The 21150-nt window shown below is 43.3% G+C and overlaps 2 protein-coding genes across 2 annotated transcripts in view; both read left to right on the top strand.

Annotated features, from left to right (window-relative positions):
* elp4 (elongator acetyltransferase complex subunit 4) overlaps nt 1–3311 on the top strand; it is a 75945-nt gene extending 72634 nt beyond the window's left edge. The window contains exons 10-11 of the mRNA XM_078085038.1: nt 845–903; nt 3086–3311. Of these exons, the coding sequence (XP_077941164.1) occupies nt 845–903; nt 3086–3113 (87 nt within the window). The 3' untranslated portion in view covers nt 3114–3311. The remainder of the gene's footprint in view (nt 1–844; nt 904–3085) is intronic.
* Nucleotides 3312–12338: 9027 nt separating this feature from the next.
* rcn1 (reticulocalbin 1, EF-hand calcium binding domain) lies at nt 12339–17851 on the top strand. The gene is made up of 6 exons (XM_040197717.2): nt 12339–12960; nt 13753–13946; nt 14055–14233; nt 15650–15710; nt 16074–16273; nt 16486–17851. The coding sequence occupies exons 1-6, from the start codon at nt 12740–12742 to the stop codon at nt 16591–16593; spliced, it is 963 nt and encodes a 320-aa protein (XP_040053651.2). The 5' UTR covers nt 12339–12739; the 3' UTR covers nt 16594–17851.
* Nucleotides 17852–21150: the final 3299 nt, after the last annotated feature.

The following is a 21150-nucleotide window of genomic DNA, read 5'->3' as shown; positions in this document are numbered from 1 at the left end:
CTAAAAAAACCTTTGACGACTTTATTTTCCAGGTGTAAATATGCAGGTGCAATATAACGGTTTCGCCTGTCACCACCTACAACTGTGTGCACCGAAATGATTCCCCCATCCCATGTTCTGTGAGCCGACTGCTTTTGGTGAATAGGGTTGAGGCTGTGCATTCTCCTGTGTGATTCATGCCAACACAGTGTATGGTAGTTGTGGTCATGATACATAATCCCCAGGGCAGTGCTGACGCTGAACTCCAACTAAACCGGAATGCTCCAAGTATACGGTTGTACTAAATCACGGTTTTTGATTTATTTCCTAATATCCGATTATTAATAGGCGTGTATTGTATTGCACTGCTCCTCTCAGATACTCTTATTGATGCTTCCTCTATCATCTGACTCACACGGGAAGTATATTTTTCTCCCAATGATATACTGTCTGCAAAACCGCGTTCAGATGCGCTGGTTAACGAGTGACAAATGCCAAAAAGGAATATTTGACCAAGACGAGGTTACTTCGCAACGCTGGACCCGCACATCAAAACATGTAATCCAGAAAGAAAAAAAAAACATTGTTTCGTCAGTCTCTTCCAAACTGAAATATCGTACTATCAAAAGTAATCACAGCCTATACTGTAGGCTTTTTAAATGTGAGTACTCCGGATCTCTCCTCATTACTTAGCGTAGAGGCTCACCTCCCCACGATCCGACGAGTGAGTGACAGGTGATGGGGAGGCATTTGTAAAGACCGTATGCGCTCCTTTCTCTCCTGATGGAGGGGGCGGAGTGAGCACGTAAAAATAGACATCATTTTACTAATGCCATCACCTGGCCTCTGGCACTTTCCTGTGCAGGGTCGGAGCGGCCGAAGCACCTGCTGCAGGAGGAGCAGCGAGAGAGGATCCGGAGGGAGGTAATTATACTGTCTGCACCGGTGCACACATGGTCACATACTGAAAAACCCAGCTACGCGATTTATGTAGACGGGCGGATCGGCTGTATAGAGGCTATTTTTGGGGCGTAAAACTATAACAAATGTTCAAATGAGCGAATAAATGCTTATGTGATGCCTGCGTTGCGCACGGGCCAGTGGGACTGCGAACAAGCCTCTGAGCAAGAGGAGAGACAGAACATGTAACACCAAATGTGACAAACTCAACGCGGATCTTTGTGATATGTATAAATGGATGCAGCGGCACAACGCTGTACGTAAGCCCACACAGATGACTGGGCTATGTAAAACAACACACACTAAATCAGGCGATAACGACGACAAACCGTCTGGAAAATGGAAGCACACAGTGCAGCAAGCAAAAAAAAAAAAATCACTTCTCTTCGCCTTCCTCGCTCTGTGTCCGGATGACAAATCCTATCCTGGAGTAAATATTTTGAGAATAATTGAACTGATTGTTGTTTGCAAGTTTCTCTGTCTTGAAAGCGAAAGCGGCAGCTCGCCCGTGCAAGCCTCATAATGACTTTGAGACCATTGGCAACATATATCATAATGTGGCCAATCGTAAATGGTTAATATGCAATTCTGCGTAATATGTCAGGATGCATTATTGATTCGCTCCCCCCGCAAATATTATTTTAACACTGAAACATAGTGAAACATGATAGTTAACAGCATCTCAAAAGCTCCTGAAAAACAGTGGTCATTAAAATGTGAAACAAGCTGACCTCTAGTTCTTTAAGGAAAGCTCACTGAAGGCTGCCACACTATAACCGCACAAAATAGAATGCAAAAGGTGGAGAAATGAAGAGGAGATTTTTTTTGTGACACTGTGTTGTACCCAGAACGCATAGATTATTGGGGACTTCTGTGAGAAAAATAATAACTTTCGGGTCAGTGGTTCTTTATTGATCTTATGCACTCCATTCCACCCCCTCATAGGCCGGTTATTCAGCAGCACCCCGCTGTGGATACACACTACATTTCAGCCTATGCAGTGTTAAGCCTGCGTGCTGGCAACAGAAAGCCTCTGTATAGAACACGAAACGTTTCTAAATCTAATCACAAACGAACCGTAATTAGACAAGTAATTACCGGCGTAATTAAGAGCCTCTTTCTGCTCGCTGTGCTTTGATATGGATGGCCAGCGAGCTGCGCGCTTTATGGCGCACAGGCAGCAGCAGCGGCAGCGGATAAAGTCTTTATTATTATTGCTGGAAACCCATCTGGTAATAGTCTTGCCCGAGACCTCCTCCCCCCTAATCAAGGTTTTAATTAAAGACGGTTGAGGGCCATGGAGAACATGAAGGCCAGTAATTAAGACTAACATTGGACCCTAACAGATGCAACCCTCCTTCTGCGTTGATGCAGAAAAGGGAAGCTCACAAACCAAGCGCGGTGTAGATGTAACAATAAATAAATAATGATGGATTGGCTGTCGCTACAATAACATGAAGATATAAACAGGGAAATAGTCATTTATTTATTTTGCCCGCGTTATTTGTTGTCATATTTCTTTGACATGAATGGATTTGTGGGCTGTGGGGTTTTGTTGCGAGAGAAAGCCCCCCGGTCACACTGCATTAGTCTGATGCCTGCGCACTACAGTGCGTCATCAGAGTCCAAAGAGGACGAAGGCTGGACATGATCACTATTCTCACACACAAACACACACACGCGCACGCTAATTCACATATTATTCTTAAATGATTTGCATACAAAATATTGTTTTTTTTAATATATGTATTTGAGGAAATATGACGATGAGACGATGAATGATTTAAATTAGATTACAAATGAGAGAAATAGTTAAAATGATGCTTGCATAATTAATTGATTCCAGGTGGATGAATGATCTAAAGGTAAGAGCCAGGTTTCAGTATATATGGCACCACAATAATAATTAAGCAACACATTAGCTTAATTGCTGATAGAAACCTGCAAAAATTTGGATTTACGAGCAACCGTGTACCTGCAATCAATCATGCAGAAATACGGTAAAAAAAAAGGGTCATGTGTGATTATCAATATTCATCACTCGCTTCCATGTGTGGCCACTCATCCACTCCCTCTATAAGCACGCACAAACTCTCCAATGCACCATAAGTTGCATTGTGGAAGTTAAAGATTTTCACTTCTTCAGATGGGCCAGCAGATGGGCGGACGTTTAGCCAAAATCCCCCACGAAGTCTCCCTCCACCCCCCCCCCTGCCTGCTCAGCCACCACTGGAGAGGGCCTTCGAGAGAGTTGAACTTTGACTTCTCGACCTCGTCACATCTCCCTTAACAAATGGCAGAGCTGAAAACAAGTCGAGATGATGGAGGGATGCAGAATGTTGTGAGGTGCACCAAAATAAAAAGTCTCCATTATCTCCCCTCTTTCCTCTCTCAAGCACACAAGCAAGAACTTAAGCCCATAACAATGACAACTTTGACATATCTAACCGAATTCATGGTAATACTATGATATGTTTTGATAGGGCAGGATGCAAACTTGCTAGACGTTTTAGAGAGCAAATGTTAATATTGTGCGTCAATCGGGTCAAGAATTTTCAATGGACATAGGAACGATAAAGGCATCAAAAAACAGTCCAAATAAACTACACCTCAAGTCTTAAATGTAAACCAAACGTCTTATAAAACCACCTTAGGTGATAAAGGAGAAAATAACTTTGCCTGAGTGCTGCAGTGTGGCCGAACGCCACTTGTAGAGCTTTTCTGCCCCCTAGTGGCCACCTAGAGATCGACAACCACTCTGCCCGATGCTGCTGTCCTCCAGCATCGATACATGCTGCTGGTTTGATTTGCACTCTGCTAAACAAAAGGTCACCTGGCACTGTTTGTATTCAGGTGAACGTATTTGGGGTCACGTTACTGTTACTGTTTGAGACCGCTCTCTATGCTTTGAGATTTGTTTAGAATTATATCAGATAACATGGAAAACGTTTAGTTATTATCTACGTTTAATTCATTTGGGGTGAACGTGAATGAGGATCAGTTGGGGACACGTGATATCGTTATTGCTAATCGTAATCTATATTTACGCTCTGAGCTGCTGTAAAAGTGATATTTTCCGACACTATTAATAGAGTACTCGGCCTATTGTGACCTTCTTGTGTCATTCACTTGTTGTAATCCCTCATTTATGAAAACCAATAGGTGGTTATGGCATTATAGAACATGATGTGAGAACAAATGTAACTTCATAAATACTATTGAAGTGGATTATATTATGTTATATGCCACAGGATGCCCGGGTTTCGCTGAAGTTGTTAAAGACAATACAATAACACATTCTGCTATAAATATGGTAAGGAATCTGACATATTATTAAATTATATTACCGTTTGAGAAAAAACGGTCTCTATATCAGTATTTATGGGTATACCATGAATATGTCGAGCATAGTTGAACAACAACAGACCTGTTTGTGTGTATTAAGAGACTGTAACCAGTCAAATGTTACGGTCAGGTTATCATACATTAGCTATGTATATAAATTGCAATACTCATGAGCCATAAATTAATAAAGTAATTTTAGAGAGCATTAATATATAACTAGTGTGAATAATGAATAAGAATTCATATTTAAAATTTAATTTGAATACACACAAAAGTTACCATTTTGTAGTTTTGGGCAAAAAAACAAAGCCAAAGGAAATGATATTTAAATGTTTCAGAGCATTAAGAATACAGAATATCCTTTCATTACCCCGTCTGCTGACTTCAGTGCTGTAGTAGAGAGTTATAAAACTACAAGTTCCTGTACATTGTATATACAAATTCATGCTTTTGTGAAAGTATCAATTATTTCCCCTTGTATTTGTAGCTTTTTTCATTAGGAGAAAAACACTGACCACAGGCTTTAACTATGACCCTAACCCTTTCTTTACCACTGCATCACTAGTTACAGGAGAGATGAACTCTAATTCGTTCTGCTTCAGGTATACAACTCCATAATAACCCAGTAATGTTAAAAGAATGGGGCTTAATTTTCCATCTGATTGCCTGGAGAGAAATGTCAAATGTATTGGATCGAGACCGGTGTTTTAATCATTAAGGGAGCACAGTAAAGTTTGATAAAGAGGTATTGCGGTTGTGCTACTCGTGCGTAACTATATTGATCAGGTGAGTCTGGAGCTAATATGAACAGATTTTAGTGAATCTTGGAAATTGAAAACATCTCCAGTGGACACACTGCGTCTCTGCTGTAACATCTTGTCCTGAAATGGAAATGTCTGTCCCTTAGGATCTCAGTGTCTCCCTCTCTTTCTCTCTCTATGCATGAAGGGAGGTTATCATTTATTTGACAATTTCTGCCTGTAAGTGCAGGCTTTAAGTGCAGTGTTTTCATCTACACCTAAGATAGCGACGGACCAGGACAATTTAACAGGCAATTTAACTGACCGTGTGTTAGGGAAGCTGTCTGAGTTCCACTCTCTGCCAGACCGCCATTGGCATGATGGATGTAGGCAGTCTGGGCTAGGTGGACACACACACACACACACACACACACACACACACACACACACACACACACACACACACACACACACACACACACACACACACACACACACACACACACACACACACACACACACACACACACACACACACACACACACACGTGAATACAAAGTTACACTGACACGCCGCGCTGCCATATTTTCCCAATACAAACGCATATGGGCCAATGCATAGCCAACCCCCTTCCATTAAGTCAACATCTTGTGCTGGCGGTTGGAACAGTGTGGGGCTGGAGTCGGGTTGTCCAAATCCGTCAGTAAGAGGAGGCAGAGGCGTTTGTCATCCTCCTCTCTGGGCACCATCATCCTGGAAGAGAGAAAGGGGGGGGCACAGGGTGGTGGAGCTATGCAGCATCTGGCTCTGGTAGCTCCAGCTGCAGGGAGAGAAGGGGACAGGAGCTCTGCTGCAGCCCAGGGGAGACACACTTTCTGCAGCCAAAACCGCTCCACCACCATCTTTCTGCTCGATGGAGGAATAGCGAGTCAAGTAAGATGGAGAAGAAGCTTGCAGGCGTTGTCGATAACCTGAAGTGAGGAAGAAGATGTAGAAACAGAAAGTAGTTGTATTTAGTTTCTTGATTAGGGTTTGGGGGGGTTCAATTTTTATGGCAATCTGGCATCGATGTGACTTTGATCTCTTGAATTAGGGTTACTATGGAGACAAACTGCTTTACATCACATACGATTAAGGTCGTTGTGGCTTCACGTAAAGAGTTTCCTCTGTCACAAAACAACCCGGCAGCAAGGCTGGAAACAGCGTTTTGGCCTCAAGGGCACAGTTCATTTTTTATTCAAACAAGCCACAGTCCAGAGAAGGTGTAAAGAAAGTGATGTGACGTCAACTGACTGAGAATGTTGGACCAGAGGAAAATGTCACCCAAATGATGACCCATAAATCACAGGCCACAGACACACAGCCAAGGCCTAGAGACAGTCTTTAGCATCTAACGTCAGCACACAAATGATGTTCAGCCAGTGGCGGACATTTAGCACCAGACTCCATTGGCTCGCAGGCCACTTTGTCACAGATCTATGGATGATTCAAAGCCCGGGGACGGCATTTAGTATTAGCACTTAATGTCCCAGTGTGTTTCAGGGTTCGCTTTTAGGCAATATAGTTATGCTGATTGAAGGAAGGCGATCAAATGAGATGTTTTGAGGGAGAGGATGAGAAGCACTCGGGGGGGGGGGGGGGGGGGGGGGGGGCAACACAGGCATTGTCTTATTGTGAAGCATGACCTTTATCGGGGAAGGCTCTAGTTGGCTGAGGAGCCCTGAGATGTCCTCTGGGATTAATTAACCCCATTCTCCCATTAGGCCCCTGGGATTTGCGTATCGCAGATTGGGAGAAGTCCACACAAGGAGCGTACACAAATTGTTCTCTTGATTTCTACCAGGTGTGTGCACTTCCTGTTCAAATTTAAAGACATCGCCCCCACCACCCGTCCCCCATAATGGGTCTAATCAAAATGATATGGGGAAAAAAGGCATACACGGACCAAATATCTAAAAAGGAAAACAAAAACCGCCTTATAAAGGTTTCTTTTTTCTTGGATATAACACAGACCGTCACCAAATTTTAACACCGTTGTGTTTCAGCCGGAGAAGTTAATGAAATTAGCGGCACAGATCAAAAGCATCTGTCTGATGTCACTAATGATGTGTCAAGGGGGCCGCCGTGTGCTATTGTTCTGATAGCCTATAGATGCATGTCTGTAACGTGATGAATGTCATATTCTCAAAAGAGAGAACACAAATTTGCCATTCTTTGCGTCAACTGGACCATTACTGTCAATCATGTGGACGGCTACAGAAAGCCAGAGGGGTGCCGGCTCACACAACAAACGCTGGTCCCCAGAGTCCCATGATGAAGCTCCCCAGACGGCCTGCTGTAACAGCTCCAGCTAATCTTCTTTTCATGGTCTTCATTACGACCTGTCAGCACATAAATTGACAGTAAATTGCCATGTTTATTAACACAGCGCTAAAACAGCTTCCTTAACTGTTCTGCCCCCTCGTGCAAATGTTAACGTTTAACAGTGACCAATGGGATCAATTAAGATGCAGCATAAAATGATGCTGTGCCTAAACAAATCCCCCCCTAACACACACACACACACACACACACACACACACACACACACACACACACACACACACACACACACACACACACACACACACACACACACACACACACACACACACACACACACACACACACACAGGGCCTCCCATTCACAATCCCACCTTAATATGCTTCCTCAAACATGATGTCCTCTGTTGATGACTCCTTTTGAAGACCTATTCAGACAGACACTTGCTCGCCACATATTTGCAGCTCGAGTAACGATGGGAAGAGCCATGCTTCACGGAGCACTTCCCCAACAGAGGCTTGAGTCTGAGACTTGCCGCGGCCTTTGCCATACAACACTGTAATTACTAGATCAAATCTGCTCAAATTGAGGCAACGCTGTTCTGTGATCCCTCCTATACTAATCAGCACGCTGAGGTATGGCGGTGCGACTATAAATTGCTGACTTAATTAAAACCCGGACCTCTCCGTCATCTAATTACAGGCAGAAAAGGTTATTGCTTCAATGCAATTTTCCAAATACGATTCCCTCACAGTTATTAAAGGCTCAGGCGTCGTTTATTGTTTCAGATTTTTCAATATGGAAATGGCCCTGATGACAGACGTAATGACTCGGGGAAAACGCTTCATCTCGATAGTGGCCTGGCACGGTCATTTGTCTGAGATAAGTGGAGCGGACAGGAACTGGGAAATGTCATGGGAGGCATCCCATGATTGCCTTCACTTTACAGTTGTCATTAAACAGAGCAAAGGTTCCTTTTCTCCTATGTGGCAGCAATGAGAAGTTTATTAATCTATCCGGGATAGTATGGGCGGTGAGTTATTAGAAGTATGTGAATTCACACGGGGGGAGGGACATTGTGGAGAGTGATTGTGTGAAGAGAGACTATACTCCCTGTTGTTGTTGAGTCAAAGCGACATTCTACTTCAACTCCTTCAGGAACCACCCCCCTAAAACCAGATGGAAAAGAACTGTGGAGGTGGTGACACAAAACTGATATTCATCAAAAGCAGCAAAGAGAAATCCAAAGAACACAGCGCAAGCCCAGACTATTTATTAAAAACGATGGAGAAACCTTGGTGAAAATGCACCTCATGAAAATAAAGCAGCGGAGAAAATTGAGGAATAATGTCATTGAATTTTCAAAAGGTCGTAACAAAGGGAAATGTACCAAATTTCCTCTCCTGAGTGTGATGTACGAGGGGGCTGTTATGCTAAGATTAGCACAACCTTATTTTAAAAGCTCCATTGTTTGTTGGTCAGCCAGTCATTTTTTTTGTCAAATCTTCCTTTTTCAAATGTTAACATTTATTAACTATTACTTCCATTATCGTTTCATATTATCTCAATAAATTATATCATTGTTTGGCAGAAAAAATTAAAAGGCCCGTTGAATTTACCATTGCCCAATTACAAGTATGCTATTGTTCTATAAAGAAGAAGCCTTTTCGTCGACATGTAAAATCCCCAAAACATTAAACACCTAAAAGTACCGTTTAGATGGTCAGACGTTTGAGCAACATACACAGAATTAACTGCAAAAACCAGTGCAATGGCCTTGGCCACATGCATACCAAAACAGGGCTACTTCGTATTGAGCAAAAATGTAGCGTATCATTTACCCTCAGGTTAGATGCACTCATTTTTAAGTAAAAAGGGCCACATGGACTTCAACAAATTAGTGTAGAATCTCAGTTATTTATAGGGACTTAAATATGAACAAGTTCTTATGAATTGTCGACGCACAGACAAACTAAAGAGAAGTAAATGAGATACGCGCAGACTGTGGCGATGGGCGTGGGGCAGGAAAAGGCCACAACAGAACTGTATATCCCGGACACTAATGCTCTGTGTCTCCCACCATAGGGTTTTCTTAATTACATTAACCAAATGCCTTCTGCAGTGTGTGTAATCTCATGGTTAACTGAACACCCCTGTAGCTGCAACCCCCCCTTCTCTCGCTCTGTGAAATATTCATGTTGAAAGCCACTCTTCCCAACTACTTTTTCTCTCCAACATGTTAATGTCTGCAGTTGTTCAGCTACTATTGTTTAAGATTAATCTTTACTTCTCAGTAACCTTCAGCACAGAGACAATGCCTCAAAAGCATCCAATATTATCTGTTATAAAAATGATATACGTTCTAAATCGAGTAAGTTAAACGCTATTCTGAAGATTAAACATCAATGATATTGTTAGCAGAAAATGTTATTGTTTCTTCTTGCAGGTGAAGCTTGTGGTATGCATGTCTAATACCATTAATACAACCATATGGCAAAGACGTTACAATGTTTAGAACTTTCAACACAGACGAGGCCTCAAAAGCATCCAATGTTATCTGTTATAAAAAAGGTATACGTTCTAATTCGAGGGAGTTAAGCACTATTCTGAAGATTAAACATCAATAATATTGTTAACAGAAAATATTATTATTGCTTCTTGCAGATGAAGCTTGTGAGATGCATGTTTAATACCATTAATACCAGTAATATAGAAAATACTTTACACCGTTTATGTTCATTGGTATAACTAAGCATATTTAAGAGGTACATCTCACTGGGAAAAGAAACATTTGTATTTCTACATGTCTGCACAACACCGTCATTCAAATTGACCAGGCAGGACTAATTTAAATACATTAACTATTCATTAATAGAATAAAGAGGCTAGTTAGCCCCAGGGTCCCTTTATAATCATAAACTGGGGTGTACTATTTATGCAAAACAGTAAAGTGCCATGTGCTGGCTTATTATGCTGCTGATGAATGGCAAAGTACACATTTCTCCTGCCCACAGAGGAAGATTAGGCACGGCAGTGTCAGCAACTTGTTTCCAGGGTACAGATTATGCTCCTCCATATTACAGCTAGTTAAGATGCATCCAAGTAATTTGATTCTTCAAGTCATCTTCATGTAGAGATGATCGCACCCCCCTGCCCATGCAAATTCTCTCTATGTCTTTCTTAAAACATTATGTCGCAAGCATTAAGTCAACAAGACCAGGGACACACTCGCAGTGACACACGTACTGGACTAGAACTGCATGTAGTAACTAGACTATTGTTTGTCTAGATTTAATAACAAGATACACCTTTTTCTCTCGGTCCAACACCTCAACCAAAATAATCTACCAAAACAGAATGATCCAATACCAGTGTGCGAACTCATTGAGTTGTATATAATTTGTAAAAAGATTTTCCGCTGCTCATTTAGTTTGTCACATCTTGCATTTTTGCTCTATTTGTATCAAAGACCTGTCATATTTCTATTGCCAGAGGATAGTTGCGGACAGCTGGGACACCTGTGCCCACTTTTCCCTGTTCCCTGTCTGCTTCCCCCGATAGCTACCTCAATAGCTTTGGGTTATCTGCAGGCATGACAACAAAGTGAGGAGAAGCTCAGAGACACATATAGGGAGGGGACATTCAAATTCAAGATTTTTATTGTCAATTACACACGCCCTGTGAATTGAAATTCTTGTGCTTGCCTTTTCTGGAAAGCCGACCAATTTTAAAACTAAAATAAAAATACAATATTTACATAAATGTACATGAAATAAAAATAAGGCAGAAATGAGGTAAGGATAAGGCGGAAATGAGGTAAGGGGAAAAGTGCAAAACTGAGCAGGTTGTAAAAAAAAAACCTTAAATTAAATGTGTGTAATATAAATGAACAGTACAGTAACAGTAAGTGAAATCCTAACAAGCTAAAGTGCAGACCAGTTATGAGTTAGGTTATAGAGTCCTCTCAGCTGTTGATGGCTCTAATGGCAGTGTGGGGAAAAAAATAGTTTTTCAGTCTGGTGGTCCTGCATTTGGCACTTCTATACCTCCTGCCTAAGGGTAGAAGCTTGAACAGTCTATGTTGGGGGTGAGTGGGGTCTTTGAGAATGGAGGACATTGATTTGTCTGCGCAGGTAGACGTTCCTCCCCAGTATCTTTGCATGGGTAAAAGTTGTTACTGCCATATTATTGCGTTTAATTCTATATAAACGCTGTAACAGGAGACATTCTGACGTGTAAAACAGGGTGAATACAGGTGAAATGAATACAATTAATTATGTCCCCATTCTATTTTGTCACAGCCATTCTATGTTTGTTTGAAAGTACGCACAAAAGCAGGGCCCTGGCCCACCTTGATGAAACAGGGTCAGAATTAATACAACTATTTACACCTGTGTTTATCCTGCAGGGTCAATAAAATGGCTACTGAGACAAAGGCCTAAATCTCAATTTAAGCAAAAACGAATGCATTGCTCTTGCACCCTCCCTACATTCCGTTAGTTAAGACACTACAGGTTAGTTACTTCTCTGGAACCAACCGAGCGGCCCGCAAATCTCAAAACTCAAACCCAGCAGCTACAATTCTTTTTTTGTCTTGTTCATAAGAGACAACAGTGCGTCAACACACACAACGCTATAACTTAAACTCCCAGGGACACTCATAAGGCTTTGGTTGGTTGTTGTTGACTCTACAAGGATGCATATTTGTGGGTGACGGTGGATATTAAAGTGGGGGACTTGGACACGTGCACAAACCCTTACGCTCGACACGTTTACACACAGCCACGCTGTCGTGGCACATTAGTATGAGAGGGAACTCGGCCGTGAAAAATAAACGACCCGCTCCGTTGGGTTTGCAATGTGGGGACAGTTAGTTACTTCCCCTGCTTACCTGTTTCACAGTGACCGGTACCGAGTCCACAGCGGGCTGACTCTACGCGTCAGCGTGCAACGTGGCGCTCGAATCCCTCTCGCGTTACCGACAGCCCGTGGACCAATGACAGGGCTCCTGTCAGCGGGGAGGTCGGACCTCGCTTGAAACGGCCCATGTGCTTGGCTGTACGTAAGGCGGCAGAATATCCCGGTTTGGTTGCGTCCCTCCTTCCGAAAAAGGGGGACGGGATTGCCCCAAAACCGCTTGAGTGAAGTCCGTAGGTGTTGTCAGCGGACCTGTCTGAAGCCCCAGGTCCCCTCTGAAAGTTTGCTTATTGAAACATTGTTGCACACCGCTGCTGAACAGAAGACGTCAGCTCGGTTTGGGTCGTGCACGAGCGGTTCAAAGTGGCCACATTGCCGCCTGCTCATTGTCGGTGTGACGGGCCTGTTTAGAAAACAACAGCTCGCGACCTGCGGCTTCATCTCGAGCTTCATCTGCAGCTTCATCTCCGTCCGATGGAGCTCCTCGGCTTCGTGTGCGCCGCGCTCCTGTGCGCTGCCGCGGTGCACGGTAAGCCCACGTTGAGGAAAGACCGAGTTATTCACGACCAAGAACTGGGCAGGCAAGCCCACGAAGACAATACGAGCTTCCAATACGACCATGAGGCCTTTCTCGGCAAAGAGGAAGCCAGGACATTTGACCAGCTCACTCCCGAGGAGAGCAAGGACAGGCTCGGGTAAGGACATGTCGTCACACTCTCTCGACACACGATTTTGATTTTGTCACGGGGCTTATTGTGTTAAATCACGCGAGTCCCACCACCCCCCCTTCCCACGAAGGGCTCTGTTGCGTGTAACTGTTTGGGGGGGCTGAGGAAATTAACATCTTAATGCGAGTGCCTGAGAAAGATTCGCACAACCCGGCGATGTAAGACGTCATTACGTCACCGGCTCGAGCCGCACGCTCGAGTTAATTGCTCGGCCCCAAAATCTTAATTAAACATGGCCGTCAAAGAAGCGTTTGTAGGTGGCGAAGTTTGAGCGCAGTTAACGTGGCAGGACACGGTCTTCACGTAGAGCTGCTGTCACCTACCGCCGTGGGGAGGCCCCACACTGTGCGTGCCACGTGGTTCTCTGTGTTTTCTTTTTTTAGCCACTGCCTGGTTGACAAGTTGCCACCGTGTAACACACGTTGGCTCAATGGGGCTAAAAAAAAAAAAAATCAGTTTCCTGTGGTGTTGAGAGTGGGAGGACCCTTCCATCCCAACGTGGCAAAGCAGGTCTAAGAATACAGCTACACGGCATTCTTCACCAGGATTTCTCCGTTAGCCTGCTGTCTCCCGTAGGAGTAGTCCCATTATAGTAAAAGTGCTGCGCCTGAATGTGCGTTTCATTCGTTTAGTCCCCTGACCTCCAATAAGGATAATATCTTTTGAGGCGAGACGCATCGCAAAGATCCCTTCACCGTGAACGTATGTATGATAACTCTTAACAAAATGCTCCCTGTCGTTCTGTTCTCTTTCTTCCAGTAATATAGTGGACAGGATAGACAGCGACGCGGATGGCTACATCACCACGGATGAACTCAAGGCTTGGATAAAACGCGTGCAGAAGCGTTACGTCTATGAGAACGTGGCGAAGGTGTGGACGGACTACGATCTCAACAAAGACAACAAGATTTCGTGGGATGAGTACAAGCAAGCCACATACGGATACTACCTCTGTGCGTAATGTTTCCTTCCGGCCCGGGTCGCTTCCTTTTTGACAGCACGGTATTAAAGTGGCTATTTCCATGTGTGACAGTAACCTGATTTTAATTCCTCCCCGTTAGCAAACCCGGAGGAGTTTGACGAAGCAACAGAACAGTTTAGCTTCAAGAAGATGCTGCCCCGTGATGAGAGGAGGTTTAAGAGAGCTGATCTGGACGGGGACTTGGCAGCCGACAGAGAAGAGTTCACATCCTTCCTCCACCCTGAGGAGTTTGAACACATGAGGGACACAGTGGTCCTGGTAAGTTTCTGTAACCACATGGTTGTTATGGATGTAAATTCAGATTTGGATGTTAGTCAAATTTTCAGTTATGTCGATCTTTAATTGTCTAGGAGCAGATTTGAGGTTGTAATCCATGTGATCTTTTCCTTATTGGTCACTTGGATAGAGGTGCTATGTGATAACACCTTAATGAAACTTCAACTGGGCCACGAAATGATTGACTTTCTGTATTTTTTTGTGGAACAGGTCCAGTGGGATGGACGGACTGTCCCATTTAAGACTCGATCTTTAAATATAAATTTAGCTTCATGGAACAGTAGCGTGGCAAATGTTAGCAGTGATGCACTATGCTGCGCTCTTCATAAAAGTTGTATTATCCATTTGACAGAGTTAATAATTAATCCCTCATTTTGTGGAATCATCAAATGTCATCCAGTATGTTCACGGATTGTGGAAAATCTGGCCGAAGATCAGTCTTGTTCTCACAATATTAAGAGGTTCAGCTCTTTTCTTTTCTAACACGGGTCTTTTCAAACAACCACAAACAATGGTTGAGGTTGTTCTACGCGGAGAGGGAAGGAAAGGACACGATCGTAGGATACCAGGACAGCTCACTAATGGAGTTTGTAGCTCAGGCAGTGTGCACCTACACACTCATTCACATAACAGAGGACTCTGTTTAATGTTGGGCTTCGTACCTACCTGAGACCTCCGCTGCATTACACTGTCCACACTCCCCAGTGTCCCACAGGAACGTCCCGGTAGTTTGGAACGGCATATTTTATAGAGTCTTCTCATTGCCGTGCTTGCGTTTTCCCATTCCATTTTATTTGTCATGCTGGCTCAGGTTCATGGTGGTCCGAGGTGATTTTATAGGAAGACGTATAAAACATCTCTATCCCCGCTAGTGGTTACAGAGGTCTACGTGGTTATATCTTTTCTGTGAATGTGTCCTTTCTTGTTTACACGCAACCCTTTACAGGTTCAGTGGTTTATAAAACGGGTGAAATGTGGTCGTTTTTTATTAGTCAGCTGTTAGCCTACAGCAGCTACTCTGCTTTTAATCATTCAGTATGTTTCAGTGAAGGCATCTCACCTGCAGGTGATGCATACAGTGATTTCAATCCGTGTACCTGGGTGTATGTTGTTGTGCCAATATCTATTGCCATTAGTGTACATTTCTGTCAGTTGCTAACTCGTGGGGTGACACGGCAACCCTTTAAATAACCGTTCAGTCAAATTCACAATGTTAAATCTACAGTAAGAGGTAGAAACCATCCAGCTGCGCTCTGAAGAGCCAGTGTTGGCTCATCGTTTAACGTGCCTCTTATTTGCAGGAAAGGGACACGTGTTTTTCTTTTATTACTCAAAGCGAGAGTTCCACTAATGTTGACCCTTGTGTGTCCCTTTTAATGGTTTTATTGACTCACGCAGGAAACCTTAGAGGACATTGACAAGAACGAAGACGGACACGTGGATGAAGATGAGTATATTGGTAAGTTTAAGCAATACATAAAAATGAATCTGGTTACTCAAAAAAAGTAGATATTCGATAACAAGACGCTATCTAATGCAACAAAACTACGCCTTAAAAGGATCACAAGAGGCCAGTGGTCACAGACACAGGAGATTGCAGCTCCGGCATAGCTGTTTGTAATGTAAAATTTAATTTATTACACTTTTGATTGACGTTGTGAGTTGAATTGAGGAAGGAATCCCATATTTGTTTGTTGCATAGGAAGTATGTCTGACCACTATTGTTTCATGGAAGTATATTTGAAGCATAAATACCTTTTTTAATTTAGATTTTTTTTTTTTTACTTCCAACATGAACATGCATTGTGTCTTGCTGTTCCAGCCGACATGTTTGCCCACCAGGACGGGGGTCCGGAGCCGGACTGGATCAAGACCGAGCGGGAACAGTTCTCTGACTTCCGAGACTTGAACAAAGATGGTAAGATGGACCAGGACGAAATCCGCCACTGGATCATGCCACAAGACTACGACCACGCCAAAGCTGAGGCCAGACATCTGGTGTATGAGTCTGACCAAGACAAGGTGCGTACTTTCATCTGCATCAACTCGTTTGTCTTCTATGTCTGAGGTCTGTCAGCCTACAGTAAAAACTTTATTGGTAGAACCTTCATTTTATTGTCATTGCGTGGCCTTCGTCTCGTATAAACAATAATGTGCTTTTGTATATTTCGATACGTATGCTGTTATGGTATACGGGTTACTCATCATGCAATCCCCTTGTCCTCCCTCCTCAGGACCAAATGCTGACCAAAGAGGAAATCCTTGAAAACTGGAACATGTTCGTTGGAAGCCAGGCCACCAACTACGGAGAGGACCTCACCAAGAACCACGATGAGCTCTGAGCTCTCACTGCGGCGTGTGTGCGTGTGTGCGTGTGTGCGTGTGTGCGTGTGTGCGTGTGTGCGTGTGTGCGTGTGTGCGTGTGTGCGTGTGTGTGTGTGTGTGTGTGTGTGTGTGTGAAAGGAGGGTTGGTAAACATCTTTGTTTTGACCCAAGTTTGACTCTTGGACCTTCTCCGATCCCCGCAACCACCTCTCCATCCATTCCTTTTAGCAGCGGGACCGATGTCAGAGTGTTGGGTTGTAAGTCAACACTGTAGATGCCGAACAGGAGGGATCAGGGTTGGTCGGACCACTAACACTAAGGGGCCGTCTCGGCTCGGTTTCTGACACTCAGGAGCAAATCCGGACACGGTGGACTTCCCTCTTCATCCACGGTGCCTTCCAGCCGCATCGCCGGCTTCACTGCCTCAGAGATCTGTGTAGATAGTCTTCTAATGAAACCTGTCCAAGCTTAATGCCAAGCTTTTGATAGTACTATTAATGTGAAAATACAGCGCAGAACATTCATTCTGTTTTTATTTATTTATCAAATCTCTTTTGTACTTTGAGCTCGAGAGGAGTACAGCAATTTTTTTTATTTTTCTTTTTTAAAATTCAGATTTTGTTTACATTTTCCTGGCCACATGATTTGATGAAGATTGGTTGTTTTTGGATTAGTTAAGTGCTTTAAGAAATGTTTATTAATTGATTATTAATGGCACGGTATTTGCACATGTTTGGATTAAGTGTAGCCTGTGAATCTTGCTTCTTTTCATTTTAAATGTATTTATTAGTATAATTAGGCCAACAGTATGCTCCCCTTTACATTTCATTTACCTCATGTTACATTTGAGCTTCTTCCTTTTACTGTCTATTTTAGATGATGATGATGTTTTTTTAGTTTGACTAAGTATCTCCACCTGCTACATAACTCAGAGGTCATCTTTTTGTATTAGCTGTACAAATGTATTTCCTGTGCATCTGGCATTGTATATGCAGTATGAACCTGGTGTTCTGCCATGTCTGGTTTTTAAATCCTATGTTCTATATTTCTTAATGTGTACTCCGTATAAAGCCGCATAGAGGTATGCAACTTGTGAAAAGATCAAATTCTGATCACATTGTATTTGTAATCAAATTCATGTAATTTGGCCTTTTCTTTCTTCTTTTTATCTGTTTCTTTCTGTTGTTTTTTTTTCCGTCCCAAACCTCATGGCTTTCACAGTCCACAACACAAATGGGCCCAAACACATTAATAAAACTACATTTCCACACTGAACATGCTCTCGAATTGTGTCAATAAATTAAAGGTGTATATATATATATATATATTTTTTTTTTTTTAAGCCTCAAGGAATAATCATGAATTTGTAATTATTTCTCCTTGAATTATAGCGCAGTAGCTGTATCGCGGGGCAGACTTTGCACTCCTAGTCTGCAGCGATCAGATTCCAGGGACACGATACTTTAAAGTCCTCCACTGCTCACAATTTCCTCCTAGCACTTTATATGTTCTGCGCGTGCTTGAACTTTCACAATGAACGATCAGCTCAAGGAGCTACATCGGGAACAGGCCATTCAAATGTTCAGGTGTGCATTCGACTGTTGATGCATTGAACACTAAGAACGAGCGGATGCCGTCAACACTTCTCGTGACTAATTGCAGTCTGCAGACTCACAGCAGAGACGGAGTTAAGCCGACTTGCTGTTGCTGCTGGCTGTTGCAGTAAAACTCTACTGAGTTGTAACTGAGAAAGCAGCACTGCCACCCAGCCTGTCCCCTCTGCTCGCTCATGTGGAACATATGGATATATGTGTGCCAGTTAGCAAGACAAGTCAAGCGGGACCAATGCGATAAAGCTCATTAGGAAGAAGGGACAGGGCAATGTATGTGTGGGATGCGTTCTTCTTCTGTGGTGCTGTGGAGCCTTCTGCAAACGCTCTCACGGCTGTAAGAGGACAAAAATGTCTGGAAAGCTATTCAGCGCTGACTTTAACGTACATTTCTTTGACATATTCCAGGTTTAGATGACTTTGTAAGAGGACGACATGACAGTAGCAATGTTTATTTCACAACGATTTGCAGAAATAGGTTACCGCATTCTGGCGTGGTTCCACCCGTGAAGCCTCATCCAAGAATACTGATTTGTTTTCAGATAGTTCCGTCTTTGTTCATCTGACAAAACGCTCCCGGTCAGAGGAACATTTAAAGTGGAGGTGTGTTTTTTGTTATTTTCAAATTTGTATTTATAATGCCCGTTGGATAATCTAATGTTTGGTCTGTTGCCTTTCTGAAGGGTGTGGGGTCAGTCTCGCGTCGTGCATTTGAATAATTGGGAGGCCTAAAACACTAAGTAGCTCAACGTACTTCCTCCTGATAGCATATGAGATTTGTCATGTGTCAGGGTGCATCTGTGAGTCTTTGCCAGTGTGTGAGTGAAGGTGGATGAGTATTAGTCGTCCACGCAGATGTAAAAGAACCCAATGTGTGTTTGCCTGAGCACGAGGGGGCACATGGGCTATCTGTGCAGGCTGCCTCGCGGTCATGTTTAACAGCCTGCCCCTCCTGTTTATGATAGGTTCCTAATCATTCACACTGGGGGAGTGTGTGCACAGTGATGCCTTCAGACAGCTCTCATATGATTGTCTGCGTAGATCAACCCCTTTGCACTGATAATAATGAGCCTGCGGGGTGAGAGCGGGGCGGAATCAGTGGGAGAGGAGGGTCATGAAGCTTAGAATATTAGTATATGAAACCCCCTCAGTCTACTTTTTACTTACTCTTGCATCTCATTTCTAAAGTGCTTTTTTTCTTCTTCATAGAACTGCCGTTTCCATATCAGCAATCAACAGCAACAAACCCAAAATGACTATAACAGTTAAACTGCCTGCGTAATAAACTACACTGTGCATCCCCTCCTTCAACTCCCCTGCTCCTCCTGACGCTTGTCATCGTTATGCCCTATTTCGTTCTCTCATTTTCGTCTTTTATCTCTTGGTGTTTGTTCCTTGTTCCCTGGGGATTTCTGGCCCACTGTGTTGTTTGCAATGATCTCTGGGACATCTGAACCATCGTGTGCTGAGGCTGTCGTAACAGGCGTCCGACCCGTTATATAATGACATGCACAATGGCAAGAATACGGCACAATCTCTGCTCATTATGGAGCTGTTTAGACCGTGAACACTCTTAAGGGCCGGACTTTATATACGTGTCTTTGCCTTGATCTGACAGCTTAAGGGACAAGCCGTCCCTTTGTCTTTTTGATGGAGTTCAAGTCATAGTTTCCTGCTGCTGAAACTGCACAGAATGAGGCAAATGACTGCTGTGACCATGCGGACAGGAGCTTAAAACATTGAGAATAATATCATTGTTATTGCTGTTATTGTTATTGGCGTCGTAATTAGATACTATTTACCTCGTTTAATGAGGTGCTTTTTTATTTTTCTGGTAATAAGAAGTAGTTCTAGGGGATCTGACGGGAGGTTCTATTCGTCCCTTCAGCCAAAAACAGATCATGTTCTTTAAAACCACCAAAAAATGTTTCACTGGTCAAATTGTGTCAGACTCCTTCACATCACACTGCGATCCGTTCACCTGTCCCAGACTCCTCAGGCAAACTGTACTGCTGCAAAATAGCTTTCCCCTACCAAAACACACCTTAATGTTTAAGCAAAATCTTTCATCCACAAAAGCCTCACTGACAGTGTAGCACTTAAATAATGGCGAGAACAAGAAAAACATTAAACGCCATCAATCTCAGTTATGTGAGTAAATCAATAAGAAAAACACGAATGAGAAAACATTTACCCTCTTTCCGCCGTGTGGTGGAGGGGCGACATTCGGTGAACTTGGACCTTTGACTTCAGCCTTTATCGAGTCCTGGCGACAGCCCCGATGCCTCGCGGACCATTCCTTCTGTGTTTGTGCAAGTTGTGTGATTGCATGTGTGTGCGTCATGTGCATGTAAGCTAATTTGGGGGCCTCACGTGTTTCTACTTCTGGACAATGAAGCTTGAAGGAATCCATCAATCTTTGATGCCACGGAGAAAGTGGCCTCGTCTGGCCCATCACAGGACTCTACTCCTCCTAGTGGTGATGAGACGGAACAAGAGGAAACTTCTCGCTTTTAACAACTGCGCTTGTGCTCGTCTGTCATCTGGAGTTTTTATGTGCCCATCAACGTGGAGTAGATATGGAGTCGGCCATTAATGACCACCACAATTAGAGGGAAGGATTTAAAGAGCGATACATTTCAATTTAGGAACCATAAACCTAGTGAGTCAGTAACTAATTGTAACTGCTTCTGGAGAAATGGGAGGCCTTTGATCTGAGGTCAGGATAACGCGAAATCAGTAACAAGCAGCTTTTAGGCAGCTGCGTTGCTACTTTAGTTGCCCACTCATTCTGATATAATGATATATGCAGAGAGAAACTTTGGAAGGTTTTTATTAAAAGACGGGCAAAGGGGCCCACAGTGAGGTCGTTTTGGAGTTCATGACAATGAGGGTGGGGACAATGAATTCCAAAGGAGACTATATCTTTGGACAAAATATTTCTTTCGCTCCATTTGTCAACAT

This window comes from Gasterosteus aculeatus, chromosome 12 (assembly GCF_964276395.1).
Source record: "Gasterosteus aculeatus chromosome 12, fGasAcu3.hap1.1, whole genome shotgun sequence".
In the NCBI taxonomy this organism is placed as follows: domain Eukaryota; kingdom Metazoa; phylum Chordata; class Actinopteri; order Perciformes; family Gasterosteidae; genus Gasterosteus; species Gasterosteus aculeatus.
The sequence above is the reverse complement of the archived record's forward strand: the minus strand, read 5'-3'. Positions and strand labels throughout refer to the sequence as shown.